Below are 26772 nucleotides of genomic sequence, written 5' to 3'. Positions count from 1 at the left end.
TTTAGCAGAGTGTGGACTCTGGCGGAGATAATTCTTTTTATAGACTTCCTGGTACTCAGAGCGAGCTCAAGGCTCTTCTGGTCTGGCCTCAGTTGACTTCGGCCCAGTTTCATCTTTTTTCAGGCGGACAATAGGTCAACGCCAGGATGGAACGAGGTGTTACTTAACCAGAGCTGAGGTGGCCAAGATTATCCAGTGGGTGGAGACTCATTATTGCTATCTGTCAGCGGTCCATATCCCAGGGGTGGACACTTGGGAAACAGATTTTCTGAGTAGACAGATTTTTCATCCGGGAGTATTTTCCAACCTGATTTTCAAATTGGATCGGCTGGAGTTGGATCTCATGGCATTGTGTCAGAATGCCAGGCTTCTGGGTTACGGGCCCAGGTCTAGGGCCCCAGTCCGAGCTGATAGCTGCCTTGACAGTTCTTTGGTCCTTCAGCCTAGAATGTCTATTTCCCCCATTTGTGCTTCTTTCCCGGGTGATTGTTCAAATCACATATGAGGAGGCATCAGTGATCCTCCTCGCTTCTGCGTGGCCTCACACGATTTGGTATGCTGATCCGGTGGACATGTCATCTCTGCAACCTGGATACTTCTGTTGAGGAAGGACCTTTTATTCAGGGTCCTTTTTTCCACCCAAGTCTAGTTTCTCTGAAGCTGATTGCTTGGAGATTGGACGCTTGATCCTATACAAGCGAGGTTTCTCTGATTCGGTCATAGATACCTTATTTCAGGCATGTAAGTCTGTAACTAGGAAGATTTACCATAAGATAGGGTATAAATATTTTTATTGGTGTGAATCCAAGGGTTACTCATGGAGTAGAGTTGGGATTCCCAGGATTTTGTCTTTTCTCCAAGAAGGATTGGAGAAGGTTTTTTTTTTAGTGAGTTCCCTAAAGGGTCAGATCTCTATCTATTTTGTTACACAAGTGTCTGGCAAATGTCACAGATGTTCAGTCCTTTTGTCAGGCTCTGATTAGGGTCAGGCCTGTGTTTAAACCACTTGCTCCTCCATGGAGTTTGAATTTAGATCTTAAGGTTCTTTAAGGGGTTCTGTTTAACTTATGCATTCCATAGATATTGAGTTTTTATCTTGGAAAGTTTTATTTCTTGTTGCTATTTCTTTTGCTCGATGAGTATCTGAGCTTTTGGCATTTCAATATGATTCTCCTTACCTTATTTTTCATGCGGATAAGGTAGTGTTACGTACTAAACCTGGTTTTCTTCCGAAGGTTGTTTCAGACAAGAACATTAATCAGGATATTGTTGTTCCATCTTTGTGTCCTAATCCTCCTTCTCAGAAGGAACGTCTGCTTCATAATTCAGATGTAGTCCGTGCTTTGAAGTTCTACTTGCAAGCTACTAAGGACTTTCGTCAATCATTTTCTTTGTCGTTTTTTCAGGGAAACGTAGGGGTCAGAAAGCTACGGCTACCTCTCTTTCATTGTGGCTGAAGACTTTCATCCGTTTTACATATGAGGCTGCTGGACAGCAGCCTCCTGAAAGTATTACGGCTCATTCCACTAGGGATGTTGCTTCCTCATGGGCATTCAAAAATGAAGCTTCTGTTGAACAGATTTGCGAAGCTGCAACTTCTCTTCTCACTTTTTATAAATTTTACAAATTTGATCCCTTAATCTCAGCTGAGGCTGTTTTTGGGAGAAAGGTTCTTCAAGCAGTGGTGCCTTCTGTTTAGGTTCCCTGTCTTGTCCCTCCCGTTTCATCCGTGTACTATAGCTTTGGTATTGTATCCCACAAGTAAGGATGAAATCCGTGGACTTAATTTATGCTTACCTGATAAATTTGTTTCTTTTTAGACACGATGAGTCCACAGCCCGTCCTGTTCTATGAGACAAGTTATTATTTTTTGTTAAACTTCAGACACCTCTGCACCTTGGCTTTTCCTTTCTCTTCCTAACTTCGGTCGAATGACTGGAGTGGGAGGGATGGGAGGGGCTATATATACAGCTCTGCTGTGGTGCTCTTTGCCTCCTCCTGCTGACCAGGAGGCGTAATCCCACAAGTAAGGATGAAATCCGTGGACTCATCGCGTCTATAAAGAAACAAATTTATCAGGTAAACATAAATTTTCTTTTTCTTTCCTTTCGTAACTTTAAGGGTCATAAGTCTTCCTCTTCCATGTCGGATCAATCCAAGTCTTCTTGGAGGTCCGATCAGCTTTGGAATAGGGGGAAGCAAGCTAAGAAGTCTTCCATTGATTCTAAATCAACATGAAGGGGCCGTTCCTGATCCTGTAGTGGATCAAGTGGGGGGGCAGGCTCTTTTTTTCAGCAGGCTTGGATACTTGATGTTCCAGATCCTTGGGCCCTAGATATAGTATCCCACCATTACAGAATAGGATTCAAATCTTGTCTTCCTAGGGGTAGGTTCCACCTGTCAAAGATATCTGCAAATCAGATAGAGAGGTCTTCTTAAACTGCGTAAAGGATCTATCATCCCTGGGAGTGATTGTTTCAGTTCCTGTAGAGGAACCGGGTTTAGGATTCTATTCAAATCTATTTGTAGTTTCCAAGAATGAGGGCACTTTTCGTTCCATTCTGGACCTTAAGTGTCTCAATCAATTCCTCAGGGTTCCGTCCTTCAAGATGGAAGACCATAAGTTCTATTCTTCCTTTGGTCCAAAAGGGTCAGTCAATGACGACCATAGATCTGAAGGACGCGTATCTTCATGTTCCTATTCACAAGGATCATTGCCGGTATCTAAGGTTACTGGACAAACATTCCCAGTTTGTTGTCCTTCCTTTTGGCCTTGCTACAGTTCCCAGAATTTTTACAAAGGTTCTGGGGCTCTTCTGGCAGTGGTGAGGTCCAAGGGTATTGCTGTGGCGCCTTATTTAGAAGACATCATTCTAGTTCAAGCGCCATCTTTTCATCTAGCAAGATCTCATACCGAGATGATGTCTATTCTACGTTCCCATGGGTGGAAAGTGAATCTGGGAAAGAGTTCTGTTGTTCCAGGTACAAGGGTTTGTTTCTTGGGAACAATCATAGATTCCCTGTCCATGAAGATTTTTCTAACGGACATCAGAAAATCCAAGCTTCTTGCCTGTCTCTGCAGTCTGCTATTCGTCCATCTATGGCTCAATGCATGGAGGTGAATGGACTGATGGTTGCCTTTATTGACATTATTCCTTTTGCTCGTTTCCATTTGAGACCTCTGCAGCTATGCATGCTCAGTTAATGGAAAGGGGACCACTCGGATCTCTCGCAGAAGATAAATTTGGATTCCCCAACAAGAGTCTTACTCTCATGGTGGTTTTCATATGACCATCTGTTTCAGGGTACATGCTTCCTGAGGCCTTCCTGGGTGATTGTGACCACGGACGCCAGCCTGTTTGGCTGGAGAGCATTTTGGGGTTTCTTAAAGACACAGGTTCTGTGGACTTCAGAGGAGTCGTCTCTTCCAATAAACATCTCGGAGTTGAGAGCAATTGTCTATGCTTTTAATAGCTTGGCCTCAACTATCTTTGGTCCTATTTATCAGATTTTAGTCGGACAACATCACCTCGTTGGCCTACATCAATCACCAGGGAGGAACTCAGAGTCTCACGATTGCCATCTCTCTGCCATCCACTTACCAAGAGTGGATAACTGGGAGGCGGATTTTCTAAGCGTGCAGACTTTTCATCTCGGAGAAAACTCTCAGGTGGTGTGTTCCAGAGTTGGATCTGATGGCGTCGCTTTCAAAGTACGGTTCAAGGTCAAGAGATCCTCAAGCCGTTCTGGTAGATGCTCTAGTGGTAACTAGCTTCAACCTAGCATACCTGTTTCCTCCGTTTGCGTTGCTTCCACAAGTATGCTCACATCAAACAGTAGAGAGCTTCTGTGATTCTAATAGATCCTGCATGGCCTCGCAGAATCTGGTTTGCGGATCTGGTGACAATGTCATCTTTTCCGCCGTGGAGGTTACCTTTCAGGAAGGACCTTCTACTTCATGGTCCCTTTCTTCATCCAAATCTGGTTTCTCTGAAGCTGACTGCTTGGAGTTTGAACGTCTAAGTTTGGCTAGACGTGGCTTCTCTGAGAAAGTCATAGATACTATGCTTCTTGTAAAGCAGCTACTCGCAGAATTTACCATAAGGTATGGTGAAAATACCTTGGTGTTATTCTAAAGGTTTTTCTTGGATCAAAGGGTTCCTCGAATTTTGGCTTTTCTTCGGGAGGGCCTATAGATGGGTTTGACAGTCTGTACTTTGAAGTGTTAGATTTCTGCTCTGTCCTTCTGTATAAACGTCTGGCAGTTCTGCCAGATGCTAAATCTTGTGTTCAGGCTTTGGTCAGAATCAGGCCTTTGTTTAAATCTGTTGCTCCTACTTGGAGTCATAACCTTGTTCTTAGAGTTTTGCAGCAGGCTCCGTTTGAGCCGATGCATTCTGTTAGTATTAAGTTTCTATCTTGGAAGGTTTTGTTTCTTCTTGCCATTTCTTCTGCTTGCAGAGTTTCAGAACTTTCGACTCTACAGCGTGTTTCCCCTTACCTCATTTTTCATGCTGATAAGGCGATCCTTCGTACTAAGCTAGGGTTTCTCCCTAAGATAGTGTCGGATCGCAATATTAATCAGGAAATTGTTTCTTCTTCCCAGAAGGAACTTCTTTTGCATAACTTGGATGATGTGCGTGCTCTTCAATTTTACCTTTAAGCAACTAAAGATTTTCGGCAGACTTCTGCTCTGTTTGTTGTTTTCTCTGGTAAGCATAGGGGTCAGTAGGCCACTTCTACCACTCTTTCTCTCTGGTTGAGAAGTGTTATCCAGTTAGCATATGAGACAGCTGGACAGCAGCCTCCTGAGAGAATTACGGCTCATTCCATTAGCCATCTTCATGGGCTTTCAAAAATGAAACTTCTGTGAAGCAAATCTGTAAGGCGGCCACTTGGTCCTCTGTATGTACTTTTTCCCAATTCTACAAATATTTTTGGTAAAAAAAATTGTTGTTCTGAAAAGAATTAAAAACCGGGGGGAAGGATGGGAACGGTAAAATAACAATAATTTCTGTGATAAGATTACTCTACCCCAATACAGGGGATACTGGGCATTAATCCCAAATAGAGGTTTTCCTCACAATAGTATTTTCTCACTCTTTTTTACCTTATCCCTCTCGCATATTATCCTTTTGGTATCAATATAGCAATACAGCAAAGTTGTAAAAATTGTAACAAGTTTTTCCTCACAGACTTGTGCTTTTAATTTTCTTCCTGGCAAGCCACTATTCGTTAATCTGTAAATCAAAGTAAAATTTTATGTGAGTTCAATTATTTGTGCTAGTAAGAGCAGAACTTTTTTTCCCCTATTTTCCTTGATAGGGTTTCTTTTTGAATACCTCTCTATCCTTGTGTTACTACTTTTTCCGTTCCCTTCGGCCGAATGACTGGGGTTTATGGGTAAGGGAAGTGATACTTAACAGCTTTGCTGGGGTGTTTTCTGCCGCCTCCTGCTGGCCAGGAGTGACTATCCCACTGATAATTTAAATGTTTTGTGGACTCTATATGCCCGGAAATAAATACATTTATCAGGTAAGCATAATTTTGTTTTTTAATTAAGGTATGTAAATTCATTTTTTCTCTTGCAAGGTGTATCCAGTCCACGGATTCATCCTTTACTTGTGGGATATTCTCATTCCCTACAGGAAGTGGCAAAGAGAGCACACAGCAGAGCTGTCCATATAGCTCCCCCTCTAGCTCCACCCCCCAGTCATTCTCTTTGTCGGCTCTAAGCACTAGGGTCTCTCTACGGGAGGGTAAAGTGAATGTGGTGTTAGAATTGTAGTTTTTATTATCTTCAACTTAAAGTTTATTTCTCCAACATAGGTGTGTCCGGTCCACGGCGTCATCCTTACTTGTGGGATATTCTCTTCCCCAACAGGAAATGGCAAAGAGCCCAGCAAAGCTGGTCACATGATCCCTCCTAGGCTCCGCCTACCCCAGTCATTCTCTTTGCCGTTGTACAGGCAACATCTCCACGGAGATGGCTTAGAGTTTTTTAGTGTTTAACTGTAGTTTTTCATTATTCAATCAAGAGTTTGTTATTTTCAAATAGTGCTGGTACGTACTATTTACTCAGAAACAGAAAAGAGATGAAGAATTCTGTTTGTATGAGGAAAATGATTTTAGCAACCGTAACTAAAATCCATGGCTGTTCCACACAGGACTGTTGAGAGCATTAACTTCAGTTGGGGGAACAGTTTGCAGTCCTTTGCTGCTTGAGGTATGACACATTCTAACAAGACGATGTAATGCTGGAAGCTGTCATTTTCCCTATGGGATCCGGTAAGCCATGTTTATTACGATTGTAAATAAGGGCTTCACAAGGGCTTATTTAGACTGTAGACATTTTTTGGGCTAAATCGATTGATATTAACACTTATTTAGCCTTGAGGAATCATTTATTCTGGGTATTTTGATATAATTATATCGGCAGGCACTGTTTTAGACACCTTATTCTTTAGGGGCTTTCCCAAAGCATAGGCAGAGTCTCATTTTCGCGCCGGTGTTGCGCACTTGTTTTTGAGAGGCATGGCATGCAGTCGCATGTGAGAGGAGCTCTGATACTGATAAAAGACTTCTGAAGGCATCATTTGGTATCGTATTCCCCTTGGGTTTGGTTGGGTCTCAGCAAAGCAGATACCAGGGACTGTAAAGGGGTTAAAGCTTAAAACGGCTCCGGTTCCGTTATTTTAAGGGTTAAAGCTTCCAAAATTGGTGTGCAATATTTTCAAGGCTTTAAGACACTGTGGTGAAAGTTTGGTGAATTTTGAACAATTCCTTCATGTTTTTTCGCAATTGCAGTAATAAAGTGTGTTCAGTTTAAAATTTAAAGTGACAGTAACGGTTTTATTTCAAAACGTTTTTTGTACTTTCTTATCAAGTTTATGCCTGTTTAACATGTCTGAACTACCAGATAGACTGTGTTCTGAATGTGGGGAAGCCAGAATTCCTATTCATTTAAATAAATGTGATTTATGTGATAATGACAATGATGCCCAAGATGATTCCTCAAGTGAGGGGAGTAAGCATGGTACTGCATCATTCCCTCCTTCGTCTACACGAGTCTTGCCCACTCAGGAGGCCCCTAGTACATCTAGCGCGCCAATACTCCTTACTATGCAACAATTAACGGCTGTAATGGATAATTCTGTCAAAAACATTTTAGCCAAAATGAACCCTTGTCAGCGTAAGCGTGGATGCTCTGTTTTAGTTACTGAAGAGCATGACGACGCTGATATTAATATCTCTGAAGGGCCCCTAACCCAATCTGAGGGAGCCAGGGAGGTTTTGTCTGAGGGAGAAATTACTGATTTAGGGAACATTTCTCAGCAGGCTGAATCTGATGTGATTACTTTTAAATTTAAATTGGAACATCTCCGCATTTTGCTTAAGGAGGTATTATCCACTCTGGATGATTGTGAAAATTTGGTCATCCCAGAGAAACTATGTAAAATGGACAAGTTCCTAGAGGTGCCGGGGCTCCCAGAAGCTTTTCCTATACCCAAGCGGGTGGCGGACATTGTTAATAAAGAATGGGAAAGGCCCGGTATTCCTTTCGTCCCTCCCCCCATATTTAAAAAATTGTTTCCTATGGTCGACCCCAGAAAGGACTTATGGCAGTCAGTCCCCAAGGTCGAGGGAGCGGTTTCTACTTTAAACAAACGCACCACTATTCCCATAGAGGATAGTTGTGCTTTCAAAGATCCTATGGATAAAAAATTAGAAGGTTTGCTTAAAAAGATGTTTGTTCAGCAGGGTTACCTTCTACAACCCATTTCATGCATTGTCCCTGTCACTACAGCCGCATATTTCTGGTTTGATGAACTGATTAAGGTGCTCGATAGTGACTCTCCTCCTTATGAGGAGATTATGGACAGAGTCAATGCTCTCAAATTGGCTAATTCTTTCACTCTAGACGCCTCTTTGCAATTGGCTAAGTTAGCGGCTAAGAATTCTGGGTTTGCTATTGTGGCGCGCAGAGCGCTTTGGTTGAAATCTTGGTCGGCTGATGCGTCTTCCAAGAACAAGCTACTAAACATTCCTTTCAAGGGGAAAACGCTGTTTGGTCCTGACTTGAAAGAGATTATCTCTGATATCACTGGGGGTAAGGGCCATGCCCTTCCTCAGGATCGGCCTTTCAAGGCAAAAAATAGACCTAATTTTCGTCCCTTTCGTAAAAACGGACCAGCCCAAGGTGCTACGTCCTCTAAGCAAGAGGGTAATACTTCTCAGGCCAAGCCAGCTTGGAGACCAATGCAAGGCTGGAACAAGGGAAAGCAGGCAAAGAAACCTGCCACTGCTACCAAGACAGCATGAAATATCGGCCCCCGATCCGGGACCGGATCTGGTGGGGGGCAGACTCTCTCTCTTCGCTCAGGCTTGGGCAAGAGATGTTCTGGATCCTTGGGCGCTAGAAATAGTCTCCCAGGGTTATCTTCTGGAATTCAAGGGACTTCCCCCAAGGGGAAGGTTCCACAGGTCTCAGTTGTCTTCAGACCACATAAAAAGACAGGCGTTCTTACATTGTGTAGAAGACCTGTTAAAAATGGGAGTGATTCATCCTGTTCCATTGAGAGAACAAGGGATGGGGTTCTACTCCAATCTGTTCATAGTTCCCAAAAAAGAGGGAACGTTCAGACCAATCCTAGATCTCAAGATCTTAAACAAATTTCTCAAGGTCCCATCTTTCAAGATGGAAACCATTCGAACTATCCTTCCTTCCATCCAGGAAGGTCAATTCATGACCACGGTGGATTTAAAGGATGCGTATCTACATATTCCTATCCACAAGGAACATCATCGGTTCCTAAGGTTTGCATTCCTGGACAAACATTACCAGTTCGTGGCGCTTCCTTTCGGATTAGCCACTGCTCCAAGGATTTTCACAAAGGTACTAGGGTCCCTTCTAGCTGTGCTAAGACCAAGGGGCATTGCAGTTGTACCTTACCTGGACGACATTCTGATTCAAGCGTCGTCCCTCCCTCGAGCAAAGGCTCACACGGACATCGTCCTGGCCTTTCTCAGATCGCACGGCTGGAAAGTGAACGTGGAAAAGAGTTCTCTATCCCCGTCAACAAGGGTTCCCTTCTTGGGAACAATTATAGACTCCTCAGAAATGAGGATTTTTCTAACAGAGGCCAGAAAGACAAAGCTTCTGGACTCTTGTCGAATACTTCATTCCGTTCCTCTTCCTTCCGTAGCTCAGTGCATGGAAGTGATCGGGTTGATGGTAGCGACAATGGACATAGTTCCTTTTGCGCGCATTCATCTAAGACCATTGCAACTGTGCATGCTCAGTCAGTGGAATGGGGACTATACAGACTTGTCTCCAAAGATACAAGTAAATCAGAGGACCAGAGACTCACTCCGTTGGTGGCTGTCCCTGGACAACCTGTCACGAGGGATGACATTCCACAGACCAGAGTGGGTCATTGTCACGACCGACGCCAGTCTGATGGGCTGGGGCGCGGTCTGGGGATCCCTGAAAGCTCAGGGTCTTTGGTCTCGGGAAGAATCTCTTCTACCGATAAATATTCTGGAACTGAGAGCGATATTCAATGCTCTCAAGGCTTGGCCTCAGCTAGCGAGGACCAAGTTCATACGGTTTCAATCAGACAACATGACGACTGTTGCGTACATCAACCATCAGGGGGGATCAAGGAGTTCCCTAGCGATGGAAGAAGTGACCAAGATTATTCTATGGGCGGAGTCTCACTCCTGCCACCTGTCTGCTATCCACATCCCGGGAGTGGAAAATTGGGAAGCGGATTTTCTGAGTCGTCAGACATTGCATCCGGGGGAGTGGGAACTCCATCCGGAAATCTTTGCCCAAGTCACTCAACTTTGGGGCATTCCAGACATGGATCTGATGGCCTCTCGTCAGAACTTCAAAGTTCCTTGCTACGGGTCCAGATCCAGGGATCCCAAGGCGGCTCTAGTGGATGCACTAGTAGCACCTTGGACCTTCAAACTAGCTTATGTGTTCCCGCCGTTTCCTCTCATCCCCAGGCTGGTAGCCAGGATCAATCAGGAGAGGGCGTCGGTGATCTTGATAGCTCCTGCGTGGCCACGCAGGACTTGGTATGCAGATCTGGTGAATATGTCATCGGCTCCACCTTGGAAGCTACCTTTGAGACGAGACCTTCTTGTTCAGGGTCCGTTCGAACATCCGAATCTGGTTTCACTCCAGCTGACTGCTTGGAGATTGAACGCTTGATTTTATCGAAGCGAGGTTTCTCAGATTCTGTTATCGATACTCTTGTTCAGGCCAGAAAGCCTGTAACTAGAAAGATTTACCACAAAATTTGGAAAAAATATATCTGTTGGTGTGAATCTAAAGGATTCCCTTGGGACAAGGTTAAGATTCCTAGGATTCTATCCTTCCTTCAAGAAGGATTGGAAAAAGGATTATCGGCAAGTTCCCTGAAGGGACAGATTTCTGCCTTGTCGGTGTTACTTCACAAACAACTGGCAGCTGTGCCAGATGTTCAAGCCTTTGTTCAGGCTCTGGTTAGAATCAAGCCTGTTTACGAACCTTTGACTCCTCCTTGGAGTCTCAATCTAGTTCTTTCAGTTCTTCAGGGGGTTCCGTTTGAACCCTTACATTCCGTTGATATTAAGTTATTATCTTGGAAAGTTTTGTTTTTAGTTGCAATTTCTTCTGCTAGAAGAGTTTCAGAATTATCTGCTCTGCAGTGTTCTCCTCCTTATCTGGTGTTCCATGCAGATAAGGTGGTTTTACGTACTAAACCTGGTTTTCTTCCAAAAGTTGTTTCTAACAAAAACTTTAACCAGGAGATTATCGTACCTTCTCTGTGTCCGAAACCAGTTTCAAAGAAGGAACGCTTGTTGCACAATTTGGATGTTGTTCGCGCTCTAAAATTCTATTTAGATGCTACAAAGGATTTTAGACAAACATCTTCCCTGTTTGTTGTTTATTCAGGTAAAAGGAGAGGTCAAAAAGCAACTTCTACCTCTCTCTCTTTTTGGATTAAAAGCATCATCAGATTGGCTTACGAGACTGCCGGACGGCAGCCTCCCGAAAGAATCACGGCTCATTCCACTAGGGCTGTGGCTTCCACATGGGCCTTCAAGAACGAGGCTTCTGTTGATCAGATATGTAGGGCAGCGACTTGGTCTTCACTGCACACTTTTACCAAATTTTACAAGTTTGATACTTTTGCTTCTTCTGAGGCTATTTTTGGGAGAAAGGTTTTGCAAGCCGTGGTGCCTTCCATTTAGGTGACCTGATTTGCTCCCTCCCTTCATCCGTGTCCTAAAGCTTTGGTATTGGTTCCCACAAGTAAGGATGACGCCGTGGACCGGACACACCTATGTTGGAGAAAACAGAATTTATGTTTACCTGATAAATTTATTTCTCCAACGGTGTGTCCGGTCCACGGCCCGCCCTGGTTTTTTAATCAGGTCTGATAATTTATTTTCTTTAACTACAGTCACCACGGTACCATATGGTTTCTCCTATGCTATTATTCCTCCTTAACGTCGGTCGAATGACTGGGGTAGGCGGAGCCTAGGAGGGATCATGTGACCAGCTTTGCTGGGCTCTTTGCCATTTCCTGTTGGGGAAGAGAATATCCCACAAGTAAGGATGACGCCGTGGACCGGACACACCGTTGGAGAAAGAAATTTATCAGGTAAACATAAATTCTGTTTTTAAATGGTACCGGTTTGTACTATTTACTCTCTAGCAGAAAAGTGATGAAGATTTCTGTTGAGAGGAAAATGATTTTAGAATGTTGTAACTAAAATCCACTGCTGTTCCCACACAGGACTGAGGAGTACCAGAAAACTTCAGTTGGGGGGAATGGTTTGCAGGGTAATCTGCAATGAGGTATGTTCAGTCATTTATTTCTAGACAAGACTGAGATAATGCTAGAAGAGACTGACAATATCCCCATGAGGGGAGGGTAAGCTATGTTCACAGACTTAGTAAGGAATTGAATGCTTACATAACAGGACTAATTATGCTGGTTGACACTGATTCAGGGCAATCGATTGTTTATTTAAGAAAAATATCGTTTGTAGACACTTTGAAAGTCCTTTTGGGGTTCTTTCTGGGGTTATTACCCACATGGCTGGTTTTTAGTCACTTAAGAGTGATTTACTAGGCGTCACAGCTCCGGAGTAGAGTGGGAGGGGCCTAATTTTGCGGCTCAGATGCGCAGTTAGCATTGCAGAGAAGTTCATGCTGCTTCACATGGAGGGTCCTGCTGCTGTTTGAGGGCCTTATAGAAGCTATATTCCACCAAATCTGATCCCTAAGGGCAGGTAGGGCCACAGCAAGGCTGTGGCAAGGTGCTGTACTATTTTTAACCGGGTGTTGGCTTTAGGCTGCTCCTGTTTGGGCATTAAGGGGTTAATCGTTTTGAAACTTGTGGTGCAATCTTATTAAGGCTTTAGGTACATACTGTGAAAATTCAGGAGAATTGCTGCATTTTTCACTGTTTTGTAAAATTGTGTGCTCTTTTTATCTCTTAAAGGCACAGTAACATTTTTTTCAAATTGTGGTTTTTATTTGATTAAAGTGATTTCCAAGCCTGCTTGTATATATTACTAGTCTATTAAACATGTCTGACACTAAGGAAAATCCTTGTTCAATGTGTTTAGAAGCCATGGTGGAACCCCCTCTCAGAATGTGTCCCACTTGTACTGATATGTCTATACACTTTAAAGATCATATTGTTGCACTTAAGAATGTGGCCCAAGATGATTCTCAGACTGACGGTAACGAGGGTAGCCCGTCTGCCTCTCCCCAAGTGTCACAACCAGTTACGCCCGCGCAAGCGACGCCTAGTACCTCTAGTGCGTCTAACCCTTTTACATTACAAGACTTAGCGGCAGTCATGGATAATTCTCTTACAGCCTTCTTATCTAAACTGCCCGTGTTACCTGCCAAGCGTGATAGCTCCGTTTTAAGAACAGATTATGAGCATTCTGACGCTTTGGTAGCCGTATCCGATATACCCTCACAACGCTCTGAAGTGGGAGCGAGGGATTTGATGTCTGAGGGAGAAGTCTCTGATTCAGGAAGGGTTCCTCCTCAGACAGATTCAGATACATTGGCTTTTAAATTTAAACTAGAACACCTCCGCGTTTTGCTTAGGGAGGTATTAGCTACTCTGGATGACTGCGACCCTTTGGTGATCCCAGAGAAATTGTGTAAAATGGACAAGTACCTAGAGGTCCCTGTTTACACGGATAAGTTTCCGGTCCCTAAGAGGATTGTGGATATCGTTACTAGGGAGTGGAATAGACCAGGTGTTACCTTTGCTCCCCCTCCTGTTTTTAAGAAAATGTTCCCCATACCTGACCCTGTGCGGGACTCGTGGCAGGCGGTCCCTAAGGTGGAGGGGGCTATTTCTACACTTGCTAAACGCACAACCATACCAATTGAAAACAGTTGTGCTTTTAAAGACCCTATGGATAAGAAGTTAGAGGGTTTACTTAAGAAAATTTTTGTTCAACAAGGTTTTCTCCAACATAGGTGTGTCCGGTCCACGGCGTCATCCTTACTTGTGGGATATTCTCTTCCCCAACAGGAAATGGCAAAGAGCCCAGCAAAGCTGGTCACATGATCCCTCCTAGGCTCCGCCTTCCCCAGTCATTCTCTTTGCCGTTGTACAGGCAACATCTCCACGGAGATGGCTTAGAGTTTTTTAGTGTTTAACTGTAGTTTTTATTATTCAATCAAGAGTTTGTTATTTTAAAATAGTGCTGGTATGTACTATTTACTCTGAAACAGAAAAGAGATGAAGATTTCTGTTTGTAAGAGGAAAATGATTTTAGCAACCGTTACTAAAATCGATGGCTGTTCCACACAGGACTGTTGAGAGGAATTAACTTCAGTTGGGGGAACAGTGAGCAGACTTTTGCTGCTTGAGGTATGACACATTCTAACAAGACGATGTAATGCTGGAAGCTGTCATTTTCCCTATGGGATCCGGTAAGCCATTTTTATTACAGAAAGAAAAAAAGGGCTTCACAAGGGCTTTCTAAGACTGTAGACATTTTCTGGGCTAAATCGATTTATATTTTATACTCCATAGCCTTGAGGAATTATTTTAATCTTGGGAATTATGTAAAATAACCGGCAGGCACTGTATTGGACACCTTATTCTCTAGGGGCTTTCCCTAATCATAGGCAGAGTCTCATTTTCGCGCCTGTATTGCGCACTTGTTTTTGAGAAGCATGACATGCAGATGCATGTGTGAGGAGCTCTAATACATAGAAAAGACTTTCTGAAGGCGTCATTTGGTATCGTATTCCCCTTTGGGCTTGGTTGGGTCTCAGCAAAGCAGATACCAGGGACTGTAAAGGGGTTAAATATAAAAACGGCTCCGGTTCCGTTATTTTAAGGGTTAAAGCTTCCAAATTTGGTGTGCAATACTTTTAAGGCTTTAAGACACTGGTGAAATTTTGGTGAATTTTGAACAATTCCTTCATACTTTTTCGCAATTGCAGTAATAAAGTGTGTTCAGTTTAAAATTTAAAGTGACAGTAACGGTTTATTTTAAAACGTTTTTTGTACTTTGTTATCAAGTTTTTGCCTGTTTAACATGTCTGAACTACCAGATAGACTGTGTTCTGAATGTGGGGAAGCCAAGGTTCCTTCTCATTTAAATAGATGTGATTTATGTGACACAAAATTTAGAGAAAATGATGCCCAAGATGATTCCTCAAGTGAGGGGAGTAAGCATGGTACTGCATCATCCCCTCCTTCGTCTACACCAGTCTTGCCCACACAGGAGGCCCCTAGTACATCTAGCGCGCCAATACTCCTTACTATGCAACAATTAACGGCTGTAATGGATAATTCTATCAAAAACATTTTAGCCAAAATGCCCACTTATCAGCGAAAGCGTGACTGCTCTGTTTTAGAAAATACTGAAGAGCATGAGGACGCTGATGATATTGATTCTGAAGGGCCCCTACACCAATCTGAGGGGGCCAGGGAGGTTTTGTCTGAGGGAGAAATTTCAGATTCAGGGAAAATTTCTCAACAAGCTGAACCTGATGTGATTACATTTAAATTTAAATTGGAACATCTCCGCGCTCTGCTTAAGGAGGTGTTATCCACTCTGGATGATTGTGAGAATTTGGTCATTCCAGAGAAACTAGGTAAAATGGACAAGTTCCTAGAGGTCCCGGGGCCCCCCGAAGCTTTTCCTATACCCAAGCGGGTGGCGGACATTGTAAATAAAGAATGGGAAAGGCCCGGTATACCTTTCGTCCCTCCCCCCATATTTAAAAAATTGTTTCCTATGGTCGACCCCAGAAAGGACTTATGGCAGACAGTCCCCAAGGTCGAGGGGGCGGTTTCTACTCTAAACAAACGCACCACTATACCCATAGAAGATAGTTGTGCTTTCAAAGATCCTATGGATAAAAAATTAGAAGGTTTGCTTAAAAAGATGTTTGTTCAGCAAGGTTACCTTCTACAACCAATTTCATGCATTGTTCCTGTCACTACAGCCGCGTGTTTCTGGTTCGATGAGCTAGAAAAGGCGATCAATAATAATTCTTCTTCTTATGAGGAGATTATGGACAGAATTTGTGCTCTCAAATTGGCTAATTCTTTCACCCTAGACGCCACTTTGCAATTGGCTAGGTTAGCGGCGAAAAATTCTGGTTTTGCTATTGTGGCGCGCAGAGCGCTTTGGTTAAAATCTTAGATCTCAAGATCCTAAACAAGTTTCTCAAGGTTCCATCGTTCAAAATGGAAACCATTCGAACTATTCTTCCTTCCATCCAGGAAGGTCAATTCATGACCACGGTGGATTTAAAGGATGCGTATCTACATATTCCTATCCACAAGGAACATCATCGGTTCCTAAGGTTCGCATTCCTGGACAAGCATTACCAGTTTGTGGCACTTCCGTTCGGATTAGCCACTGCTCCAAGGATTTTCACAAAGGTACTAGGGTCCCTTCTAGCGGTGCTAAGACCAAGGGGCATTGCAGTAGTACCTTACTTGGACGACATTCTGATTCAAGCGTCGTCCCTTCCTCAAGCAAAGGCTCACACGGACATTGTCCTGGCCTTTCTCAGATCTCACGGGTGGAAAGTGAACGCAGAAAAAAGTTCTCTGTCTCCGTCAACAAGGGTTCCCTTCTTGGGAACAATAATAGACTCCTTAGAAATGAGGATTTTTCTGACAGAGGCCAGAAAATCAAAACTTCTGAACTCTTGTCAAATACTTCATTCTGTTCCTCTTCCTTCCATAGCGCAGTGCATGGAAGTAATAGGTTTGATGGTAGCGGCAATGGACATAGTTCCTTTTGCACGCATTCATCTAAGACCATTACAACTGTGCATGCTCAGTCAGTGGAATGGGGACTATACAGACTTGTCTCCGACGATACAAGTAAATCAGAGGACCAGAGATTCACTCCGTTGGTGGCTGTCCCTGGACAACCTGTCACAGGGGATGAGCTTCCGCAGACCAGAGTGGGTCATTGTCACGACCGACGCCAGTCTGGTGGGCTGGGGCGCGGTCTGGGGACCCCTGAAAGCTCAGGGTCTTTGGTCTCGGGAAGAATCTCTTCTACCGATAAATATTCTGGAACTGAGAGCGATACTCAATGCTCTCAAGGCTTGGCCTCAGCTAGCAAAGGCCAAGTTCATACGGTTTCAATCAGACAACATGACGACTGTTGCGTACATCAACCATCAGGGGGGAACAAGGAGTTCCCTGGCGATGGAAGAAGTGACCAAAATCATTCAATGGGCGGAGACTCACTCCTGCCACTTGTCTGCAATCCACATCCCAGGAGTGGAAAATTGGGAAGCGGATTTTCTGAGTCGTCAGACATTTCATCCGGGGGAGTGGGAACTCCATCCGGAAATCTTTGCCCAAATCACTCAATTGTGGGGCATTCCAGACATGGATCTGATGGCCTCTCGTCAGAACTTCAAGGTTCCTTGCTACGGGTCCAGATCCAGGGATCCCAAGGCGACTCTAGTAGATGCACTAGTAGCACCTTGGACCTTCAAACTAGCTTATGTATTCCCGCCGTTTCCTCTCATCCCCAGGCTGGTAGCCAGGATCAATCAGGAGAGAGCATCGGTGATCTTGATAGCTCCTGCGTGGCCACGCAGGACTTGGTATGCAGACCTGGTGAATATGTCATCGGCTCCACCATGGAAGCTACCTTTGAGACGAGACCTTCTTGTTCAAGGTCCGTTCGAACATCCGAATCTGGTCTCACTCCAACTGACTGCTTGGAGATTGAACGCTTGATCTTATCAAAGCGAGGGTTCTCAGATTCTGTCATTGATACTCTTGTTCAGGCCAGAAAGCCTGTAACTAGAAAAATTTTCCACAAAATATGGAAAAAATATATCTGTTGGTGTGAATCTAAAGGATTCCCTTGGGACAAGGTAAAAATTCCTAAGATTCTATCCTTCCTTCAAGAAGGTTTGGAGAAAGGATTATCTGCTAGTTCCTTGAAGGGACAGATTTCTGCCTTGTCTGTGTTACTTCACAAAAAACTGGCAGCTGTGCCAGATGTTCAAGCTTTTGTTCAGGCTCTGGTTAGAATCAAGCCTGTTTACAAACCTTTGACTCCTCCTTGGAGTCTCAATTTAGTTCTTTCAGTTCTTCAGGGGGTTCCGTTTGAACCCTTACATTCCGTTGATATTAAGTTATTATCTTGGAAAGTTTTGTTTTTGGTTGCAATTTCTTCTGCTAGAAGAGTTTCAGAATTATCTGCTCTGCAGTGTTCTCCTCCTTATCTGGTGTTCCATGCAGATAAGGTGGTTTTACGTACTAAACCTGGTTTTCTTCCGAAAGTTGTTTCTAACAAAAACATTAACCAGGAGATAGTCGTGCCTTCTTTGTGTCCGAATCCAGTTTCAAAGAAGGAACGTTTGTTGCACAATTTGGATGTTGTTCGTGCTCTAAAATTCTATTTAGATGCTACAAAGGATTTTAGACAAACATCTTCCTTGTTTGTTGTTTATTCTGGTAAAAGGAGAGGTCAAAAAGCAACTTCTACCTCTCTCTCTTTTTGGCTTAAAAGCATCATCAGATTGGCTTACGAGACTGCTGGACGGCAGCCTCCTGAAAGAATCACAGCTCATTCCACTAGGGCTGTGGCTTCCACATGGGCCTTCAAGAACGAGGCTTCTGTTGATCAGATATGTAAGGCAGCGACTTGGTCTTCACTGCACACTTTTACTAAATTTTACAAATTTGATACTTTTGCTTCTTCTGAGGCTATTTTTGGGAGAAAGGTTTTGCAAGCCGTGGTGCCTTCCATCTAGGTGACCTGATTTGCTCCCTCCCTTCATCCGTGTCCTAAAGCTTTGGTATTGGTTCCCACAAGTAAGGATGACGCCGTGGACCGGACACACCTATGTTGGAGAAAACAGAATTTATGTTTACCTGATAAATTACTTTCTCCAACGGTGTGTCCGGTCCACGGCCCGCCCTGGTTTTTTAATCAGGTCTGATAATTTATTTTCTTTAACTACAGTCACCACGGTATCATATGGTTTCTCCTATGCAAATATTCCTCCTTTACGTCGGTCGAATGACTGGGGAAGGCGGAGCCTAGGAGGGATCATGTGACCAGCTTTGCTGGGCTCTTTGCCATTTCCTGTTGGGGAAGAGAATATCCCACAAGTAAGGATGACGCCGTGGACCGGACACACCGTTGGAGAAAGTAATTTATCAGGTAAACATAAATTCTGTTTTCTTCTCCAACCTATTGCCTGCATTATTCCTGTAACTACTGCAGCTGCTTTCTGGTTCGAGGCGCTGGAAGACTCGCTCCAGATGGAGACCTCATATGAGGAAATTATGGATAGAATTAAGGCTCTAAAGCTAGCTAATTCTTTTATCACTGACGCCGCTTTCCAAATAGCTAAGTTAGCGGCGAAAAATTCAGGTTTCGCCATTTTGGCGCGTAGGGCGCTATGGCTAAAGTCCTGGTCGGCCGATGTGTCGTCTAAATCCAAGCTTTTGAACATTCCTTTCAAAGGAAAGACCCTCTTCGGGCCTGAATTGAAAGAGATTATTTCAGATATCACCGGGGGAAAAGGCCATGCTCTCCCTCAGGACAAGCCCTTTAAGACAAAGAACAAAGCTAATTTTCGTTCCTTTCGCAATTTCAGGAACGGCCCCGCTTCATCCTCTCCGGCTGCTAAGCAAGAGGGTAACGCTTCACATCCCAAGGCAACCTGGAAACCTTACCAGGGCTGGAATAAGGGTAAACAGGCCATAAAGCCTGCAGCTGCCACCAAGACAGCATGAAGGGGTAGCCCCCGACCCGGGACCGGATCTAGTAGGGGGCAGACTCTCTCTTCGCTCAGGCCTGGGCAAGAGATGTACACGATCCTTGGGCATTAGAGATTGTAGCCCAGGGATACCTTCTAGATTTCAAGGACTCTCCTCCAAGGGGAAGGTTCCACATTTCTCGTCTGTCTACAGATCAGACAAAAAAAGAGGCGTTTTTACGCTGTGTAGAGGATCTACATACAATGGGAGTGATCCACCCAGTTCCAATTGCAGAACAAGGACTGGGGTTTTACTCAAACCTGTTTGTGGTTCCCAAAAAAGAAGGATCTTTCAGACCAATCCTGGATCTCAAAATTCTAAACAAATTCCTCAGAGTCCCATCATTCAAGATGGAGACCATTCGGACAATCTTACCAATGATCCAGGAGGGTCAATATATGACTACCGTGGATCTAAAGGATGCGTATCTGCATATTCCTATCCACAAAGATCATCACCAGTTTCTCAGGTTCGCCTTTCTGGACAAGCATCATCAGTTTGTGGCTCTTCCTTTCGGGTTGGCCACTGCTCCCAGAATTTTCACAAAGGTGCTAGGGTCCCTCCTGGCGGTTCTAAGACCGCGGGGCATAGCAGTGGCGCCTTACCTAGACGACATCTTAATTCAGGCGTCGACTTTCCAAAGAACCAAGTCTCACACGGAGATCGTATTGGCCTTTCTGAGGTCTCGCGGGTGGAAGGTGAACGTCAAAAAGAGTTCTTACTCCCCCCTCATAAGAGTTCCATTCCTAGGAACCCTGATAGACTCGGTAGAAATGAAAATATTTCTGACGGAGGTCAGAAAGTTAAAACTGTTAACTACTTGCCGAGCTCTTCATTCCATTCCTCGGCCATCTGTTGCTCAGTGCATGGAGACAATCGGACTAATAGTAGCGGCAATGGACACAGTCCCTTTTGCTCGGATACACCTCAGACCACTGCAACTATGCATGCTCAAACAGTGGAATGGGGATTATGCAGATTTGTCTCCTCAAATTCAATTGGACCAGGAGACCAGAGATTCTCTTCTCTGGTGGTTGTCTCAGGATTACCTGTCTCAGGGAATATGTTTCTGCAGGCCAGAGTGGATCATTGTAACGACAGACGCCAGTCTGTTAGGCTGGGGTGCGGTCTGGGACTCCCTGAAAGCTCAGGGCTTATGGTCTCGGGAAGAAGCTCTTCTCCTGATAAACATTCTGGAACTGAGGGTGATATTCAACGCTCTTCAGACATGGCCTCAACTAGCTGCGGCCAAATTCATCAGATTTCAGTCGGACAACATCACGACTGTAGCTTACGTCATTCATCAGGGGGGAACAAAGAGTTCCCTAGCAATGACGTAAGTAACCAAAATAATCAGGTGGGCGGAGGATCACTCCTGCCATCTCTCAGCAATTCACATCCCAGGAGTAGACAACTGGGAGGCGGATTTTCTAAGTCGTCAGACTTTTCACCCGGGGGAGTGGGAACTCCACCGGAGGCATTTGCCCAGCTGACTCAGCTTTGGGGCACTCCGGAATTGGATCTGATGGCGTCCCGTCAGAACACCAAACTTCCTCTCTACGGGTCCAGATCCCAGGATCCCAAGGCGGTATTGATAGATGCTCTAGCAGCGCCTTGGTCCTTCAATCTGGCTTATTTTTTTCCACCGTTTCCTCTCCTCCCGCGTCTGGTTGCCAGAATCAAGCAGGAGAAGGCTTCGGTGATTCTGATAGAGCCTGCATGGCCACGCAGGACTTGGTATGCAGACCTAGTGGACATGTCATCTGTCCCACCATGGACATTGCCAATGAGGCAGGATCTTCTGATACAGGGTCCGTTCAAGCATCCAAATTTAGTTTCTCTACGTCTGACTGCTTGGAGATTGAACGCTTAATTCTATCAAAGCATGGGTTCTCTGAGTCAGTTATAGATACTCTGATTCAGGCTAGAAAGCCTGTCACCAGGAAAATCTACCATAAGATATGGCGGAAATATCTTTGTTGGTGTGAATCCAAGGGTTACTCATGGAGTAAGATTAGGATTCCCAGGATATTGTCCTTTCTCCAAGAAGGATTGGAGAAAGGTTTGTCAGCTAGTTCCTTAAAAGGACAAATATCCGCTCTGTTACACAAGCGTCTGGCAGAGGTACCAGACGTTCAAGCGTTTGCTCAGGCTTTAGTCAGAATCAAGCCTGTCTATAAACCTGTGGCTCCGCCATGGAGTTTGAATCTAGTTCTTTCAGATCTTCAAGGGGTTCCGTTTGAACCTTTACATTCCATAGACATTAAGTTGTTATCTTGGAAAGTTTTGTTTTTGATAGCTATCTCTTCTGCTCAAAGAGTTTCAGAATTATCTGCCTTACAGTGTGATTCACCTTACCTGGTGTTCCACGCAGATAAGGTAGTTTTGCGTACCAAGCCTGGTTTTCTTCCTAAAGTTGTTTCTAACAAGAATATTAACCAGGAAATAGTTGTTCCTTCTCTGTGTCCTAATCCATCTTCGAAGAAGGAACGTCTATTACACAATCTTGATGTGCTTTAAAGTTCTATTTACAAGCAGCTAAGGATTTCAGACAAACATCTTCCTTGTTTGTTATCTATTCTGGTAAGAGGAGAGGTCAGAAAGCGACTGCTACCTCTTTCCTTTTGGCTGAAAAGCATCATCCGTTTGGCCTATGAGACTGCTGGCCAGCAGCCTCCTGAAAGAATTACTGCTCATTCTACCAGAGCAGTGGCTTCCACATGGGCTTTCAAAAATGAGGCTTCTGTTGAACAGATTTGTAAGGCAGCGACTTGGTCTTCACTGCATACTTTTGCCAAATTTTACAAATTTGATACTTTTGCTTCTTCGGAGGCTATTTTTGGGAGAAAGGTTTTGCAAGCAGTGGTGCCTTCCGTTTAAGGTACCTGTCTTGCTCCCTCCCTTCATCCGTGTCCTAAAGCTTTGGTTTTGGTATCCCACAAGTAAAGGAAAAAATTTTTTTGTTTAAACTACAGTCACCACTGCACCCTATGGTTTCTCCTTTTTCTTCCTAACCTTTGGTCGAATGAGGGGGAGCTATATGGACTATCTGCTGTGTGCTCTCTGCCACTTCCTGTAGGGAATGAGAATATCCCACAAGTAAAGGATGAATCCGTGGACTGGATACACCGCAAGAGAAAGTAATTTATCAGGTAATCATAAATTCTGTTTTTTTAGACTTAGTAGACAACACTGTAATGTAAATATATGTTTTATATGCACATGGAATGAAAAATAAAATACTCACTTCGTTTTATTGCGGTGGTCTGGAACCGAACCCGCAATATCTGAGGTATGCCTGTATGTATGATATGGAATATATATATCTGTATCTCTATATGACAGTTTTGTTAAGTAACCTTTTATCTGCTTTTGCATTTCACAGAAAAGATGTCAGCTCTGACTTCAAGATTGAAATTGAGGTTTACAGTCTGGTGAGTATTTGTTTTATCTTGAAATAGCGTGCTTGGTAATGTTATGTTTTCTCCAATTATAAGGAATATAAATGTTTTATAGATGTAAGACACGATACACAAAAGCCATTGCATTCAAGACTCTCTGGTTAGCTGGACTTGGTATTGTTACACAGTAGACAATTCTCAACAGTTTGAACCCCTGTTTTATTTATGTGATTCCGTTATGGATGTAAATGTGGGTTTACCAAGGAAACCACCCATTCCCTATTGTACTTATTACCTGTAACTAAGCATGTAGATATGAAGATCTGACTAATACTTAGAATATATATCTGCAGGAGTAGAATAGCCACAAAGTAAAGGCTATAAATGAACACTATTAAAACTACTTCACAAATTATTTTATCCAATGCAATGGTATAAACACACTTCAGTCACTGCATAAGTAATGCACAGTTGTAGTTCTTCTTTATTTTCAAAAAATGTATTTGGAAAATCATTAAAGGGACACTGAACACAATTTTTTTCTTTTGTAATTCAGAAAGAGCATGCAATTTTAAGCAACTTTCTTATTTACTCCTATTATCAAATTTTCTTCGTTCTCTTGCTATCATTATTTGAAAAAGAAGGCATCTAAGCTTTTTTTTTGGTTTCAGTACTCTGGACAGAACTTTTTTATTGGTGGATGAATTTATCCACCAATCAGCAAGGACAACCCAGGTTGTTCACCAAAAATGGGCCAGCATCTAAACTTACATTCTTGCATTTCAAATAAAGATACCAAGAGAATGAAGAAAATTTGATAATAGGAGTAAATTAGAAAGTTGCTTAAAATTTCATGCTCAATCTGAATCACGAAAGAAATTTTTTGGGTACAGTGTCCCTTTAAGGGAGTAATACTTTATAAAATTACATGAAATAATTATGGTTCCAATTACCATTATGTTTAGTAATATATGTTTCTCCTACATTGGTGTATCCGGTCCACGGCTTCATCCTTACTTGTGGGATATTCTCAATCCCTACAGGAAGTGGCAAAGAGAGCACACAGCAGAGCTGTCCATATAGCTCCCCTGAGGCTCCGCCCCCCCAGTCATTCTCTTTGCCGCTCTAACTAGTAGCATCTCCACGGGGGTGGTAAAGAGTATGTGGTGTTTAGTTGTAGTTTTTTATTCTTCTATCAAGAGTTTGTTATTTTAAAATAGTGCCGGCTTGTACTATTTACTCTGCAGCAGAAAGTGATGAAGATTTCTGCCGAGAGGAATATGATTTTAGCACCAGTAACTAAAATCCATTGCTGTTCCCACGCAGGACTGTTGAAACCAGAGAACTTCAGTTCGGGGGAACAGTTTGCAGGCTTAACTGCTTCAGGTATGATCAGTCATTTTTCTAACAAGACCTAGTAATGCTAGAAGACTGTCAGCAATCCCCTCTGGGATAGGTAAGCCATTTTTCTTAGACTCTGTATAAAATTATGGCTTATATTAAGGGCTCTATGCTGGTTGACACTATTGTGGGCTAAATCGATTGCTTTTTAGCATGTTTTCACTATAAATAAGGTGTTTTTTCAGACTTTAAAACACTTTTGGGGTTTTATTTTGCGCCTGGCACTTATTTGGACGCCTATTCTAGTCAGAAAGGCCCCTCTACTCTGGAATGAAGAGGGAGGAGGCCTCATTTTCAGGCCTCAATTGCACAGTTGTTTTGCTTAGGCAGTTCATGCAGCTTCACGTGGGGAGTCCAGAGGCATCAGAAAAGACTCCAGAGAGGCTCATTTCCTACTAAAATAATCCCTAAGGAAGGTAAAGGCCACAGTGGAAGCTGTGGCATAGTACTGTAGTGTTTTTAACAGGTTAATTGCTGTTATTAGCTCCGGTTTGGGCATTAAGGGGTTAATTGGTCTGAAAATTTGTGTGCAATCATTTCAAAGCATTAAGACACTGTGGTGAAAATTTCATTAAAATCGGATGTTTATTTGATGGTTTTTTGATGTTTTAGTAATAAAGTGTGCACTTTTATTATATAAAGACACAGTAACGTTTTTGTCAAAAAACATAATTTATGTAAGAACTTACCTGATAAATTCATTTCTTTCATATTAACAAGAGTCCATGAGCTAGTGACGTATGGGATATACATTCCTACCAGGAGGGGCAAAGTTTCCCAAACCTTAAAATGCCTATAAATACACCCCTCACCACACCCACAAATCAGTTTAACGAATAGCCAAGAAGTGGGGTGATAAGAAAAAAAGTGCGAAGCATATAAAATAAGGAATTGGAATAATTGTGCTTTATACAAAAAAATCATAACCACCACAAAAAAGGGTGGGCCTCATGGACTCTTGTTAATATGAAAGAAATGAATTTATCAGGTAAGTTCTTACATAAATTATGTTTTCTTTCATGTAATTAACAAGAGTCCATGAGCTAGTGACGTATGGGATAATGACTACCCAAGATGTGGATCTTTCCACACAAGAGTCACTAGAGAGGGAGGGATAAAATAAAGACAGCCAATTCCTGCTGAAAATAATCCACACCCAAAATAAAGTTTAACAAAAAACATAAGCAGAAGATTCAAACTGAAACCGCTGCCTGAAGAACTTTTCTACCAAAAACTGCTTCAGAAGAAGAAAACACATCAAAATGGTAGAATTTAGTAAAAGTATGCAAAGAGGACCAAGTTGCTGCTTTGCAGATCTGGTCAACCGAAGCTTCATTCCTAAACGCCCAGGAAGTAGATACTGACCTAGTAGAATGAGCTGTAATTCTCTGAGGCGGAATTTTACCCGACTCAACATAGGCAAGATGAATTAAAGATTTCAACCAAGATGCCAAAGAAATGGCAGAAGCTTTCTGGCCTTTCCTAGAACCGGAAAAGATAACAAATAGACTAGAAGTCTTACGGAAAGATTTCGTAGCTTCAACATAATATTTCAAAGCTCTAACAACATCCAAAGAATGCAATGATTTCTCCTTAGAATTCTTAGGATTAGGACATAATGAAGGAACCACAATTTCTCTACTAATGTTGTTGGAATTCACAACTTTAGGTAAAAATTCAAAAGAAGTTCGCAACACCGCCTTATCCTGATGAAAAATCAGAAAAGGAGACTCACACGAAAGAGCAGATAATTCAGAAACTCTTCTAGCAGAAGAGATGGCCAAAAGGAACAAAACTTTCCAAGAAAGTAATTTAATGTCCAATGAATGCATAGGTTCAAACGGAGGAGCTTGAAGAGCTCCCAGAACCAAATTCAAACTCCAAGGAGGAGAAATTGACTTAATGACAGGTTTTATACGAACCAAAGCTTGTACAAAACAATGAATATCAGGAAGAATAGCAATCTTTCTGTGAAAAAGAACAGAAAGAGCGGAGATTTGTCCTTTCAAAGAACTTGCGGACAAACCCTTATCTAAACCATCCTGAAGAAACTGTAAAATTCTCGGTATTCTAAAAGAATGCCAAGAAAAATGATGAGAAAGACACCAAGAAATATAAGTCTTCCAGACTCTATAATATATCTCTCGAGATACAGATTTACGAGCCTGTAACATAGTATTAATCACGGAGTCAGAGAAACCTCTATGACCAAGAATCAAGCGTTCAATCTCCATACCTTTAAATTTAAGGATTTCAGATCCGGATGGAAAAAAGGACCTTGTGACAGAAGGTCTGGTCTTAACGGAAGAGTCCATGGTTGGCAAGATGCCATCCGGACAAGATCCGCATACCAAAACCTGTGAGGCCATGCCGGAGCTATTAGCAGAACAAACGAGCATTCCCTCAGAATCTTGGAGATTACTCTTGGAAGAAGAACTAGAGGCGGAAAGATATAGGCAGGATGATACTTCCAAGGAAGTGATAATGCATCCACTGCCTCCGCCTGAGGATCCCGGGATCTGGACAGATACCTGGGAAGTTTCTTGTTTAGATGAGAGGCCATCAGATCTATCTCTGGGAGCCCCCACATTTGAACAATCTGAAGAAATACCTCTGGGTGAAGAGACCATTCGCCCGGATGCAACGTTTGGCGACTGAGATAA

The 26772-nt window shown here is 43.1% G+C and overlaps 1 protein-coding gene across 1 annotated transcript in view; it reads left to right on the top strand.

The window, feature by feature from the left end:
- LOC128649527 (anillin) overlaps positions 1-26772 on the top strand; it is a 474010-nt gene that overhangs the window by 354692 nt on the left and 92546 nt on the right. The window contains exon 17 of the mRNA XM_053702862.1: positions 22693-22741. Coding sequence (XP_053558837.1) covers positions 22693-22741 — 49 coding nt within the window. The remainder of the gene's footprint in view (positions 1-22692; positions 22742-26772) is intronic.

The sequence above is a fragment of the Bombina bombina genome, chromosome 1 (assembly GCF_027579735.1).
Source record: "Bombina bombina isolate aBomBom1 chromosome 1, aBomBom1.pri, whole genome shotgun sequence".
Taxonomy (NCBI): domain Eukaryota; kingdom Metazoa; phylum Chordata; class Amphibia; order Anura; family Bombinatoridae; genus Bombina; species Bombina bombina.
The sequence above is the reverse complement of the archived record's forward strand: the minus strand, read 5'-3'. Positions and strand labels throughout refer to the sequence as shown.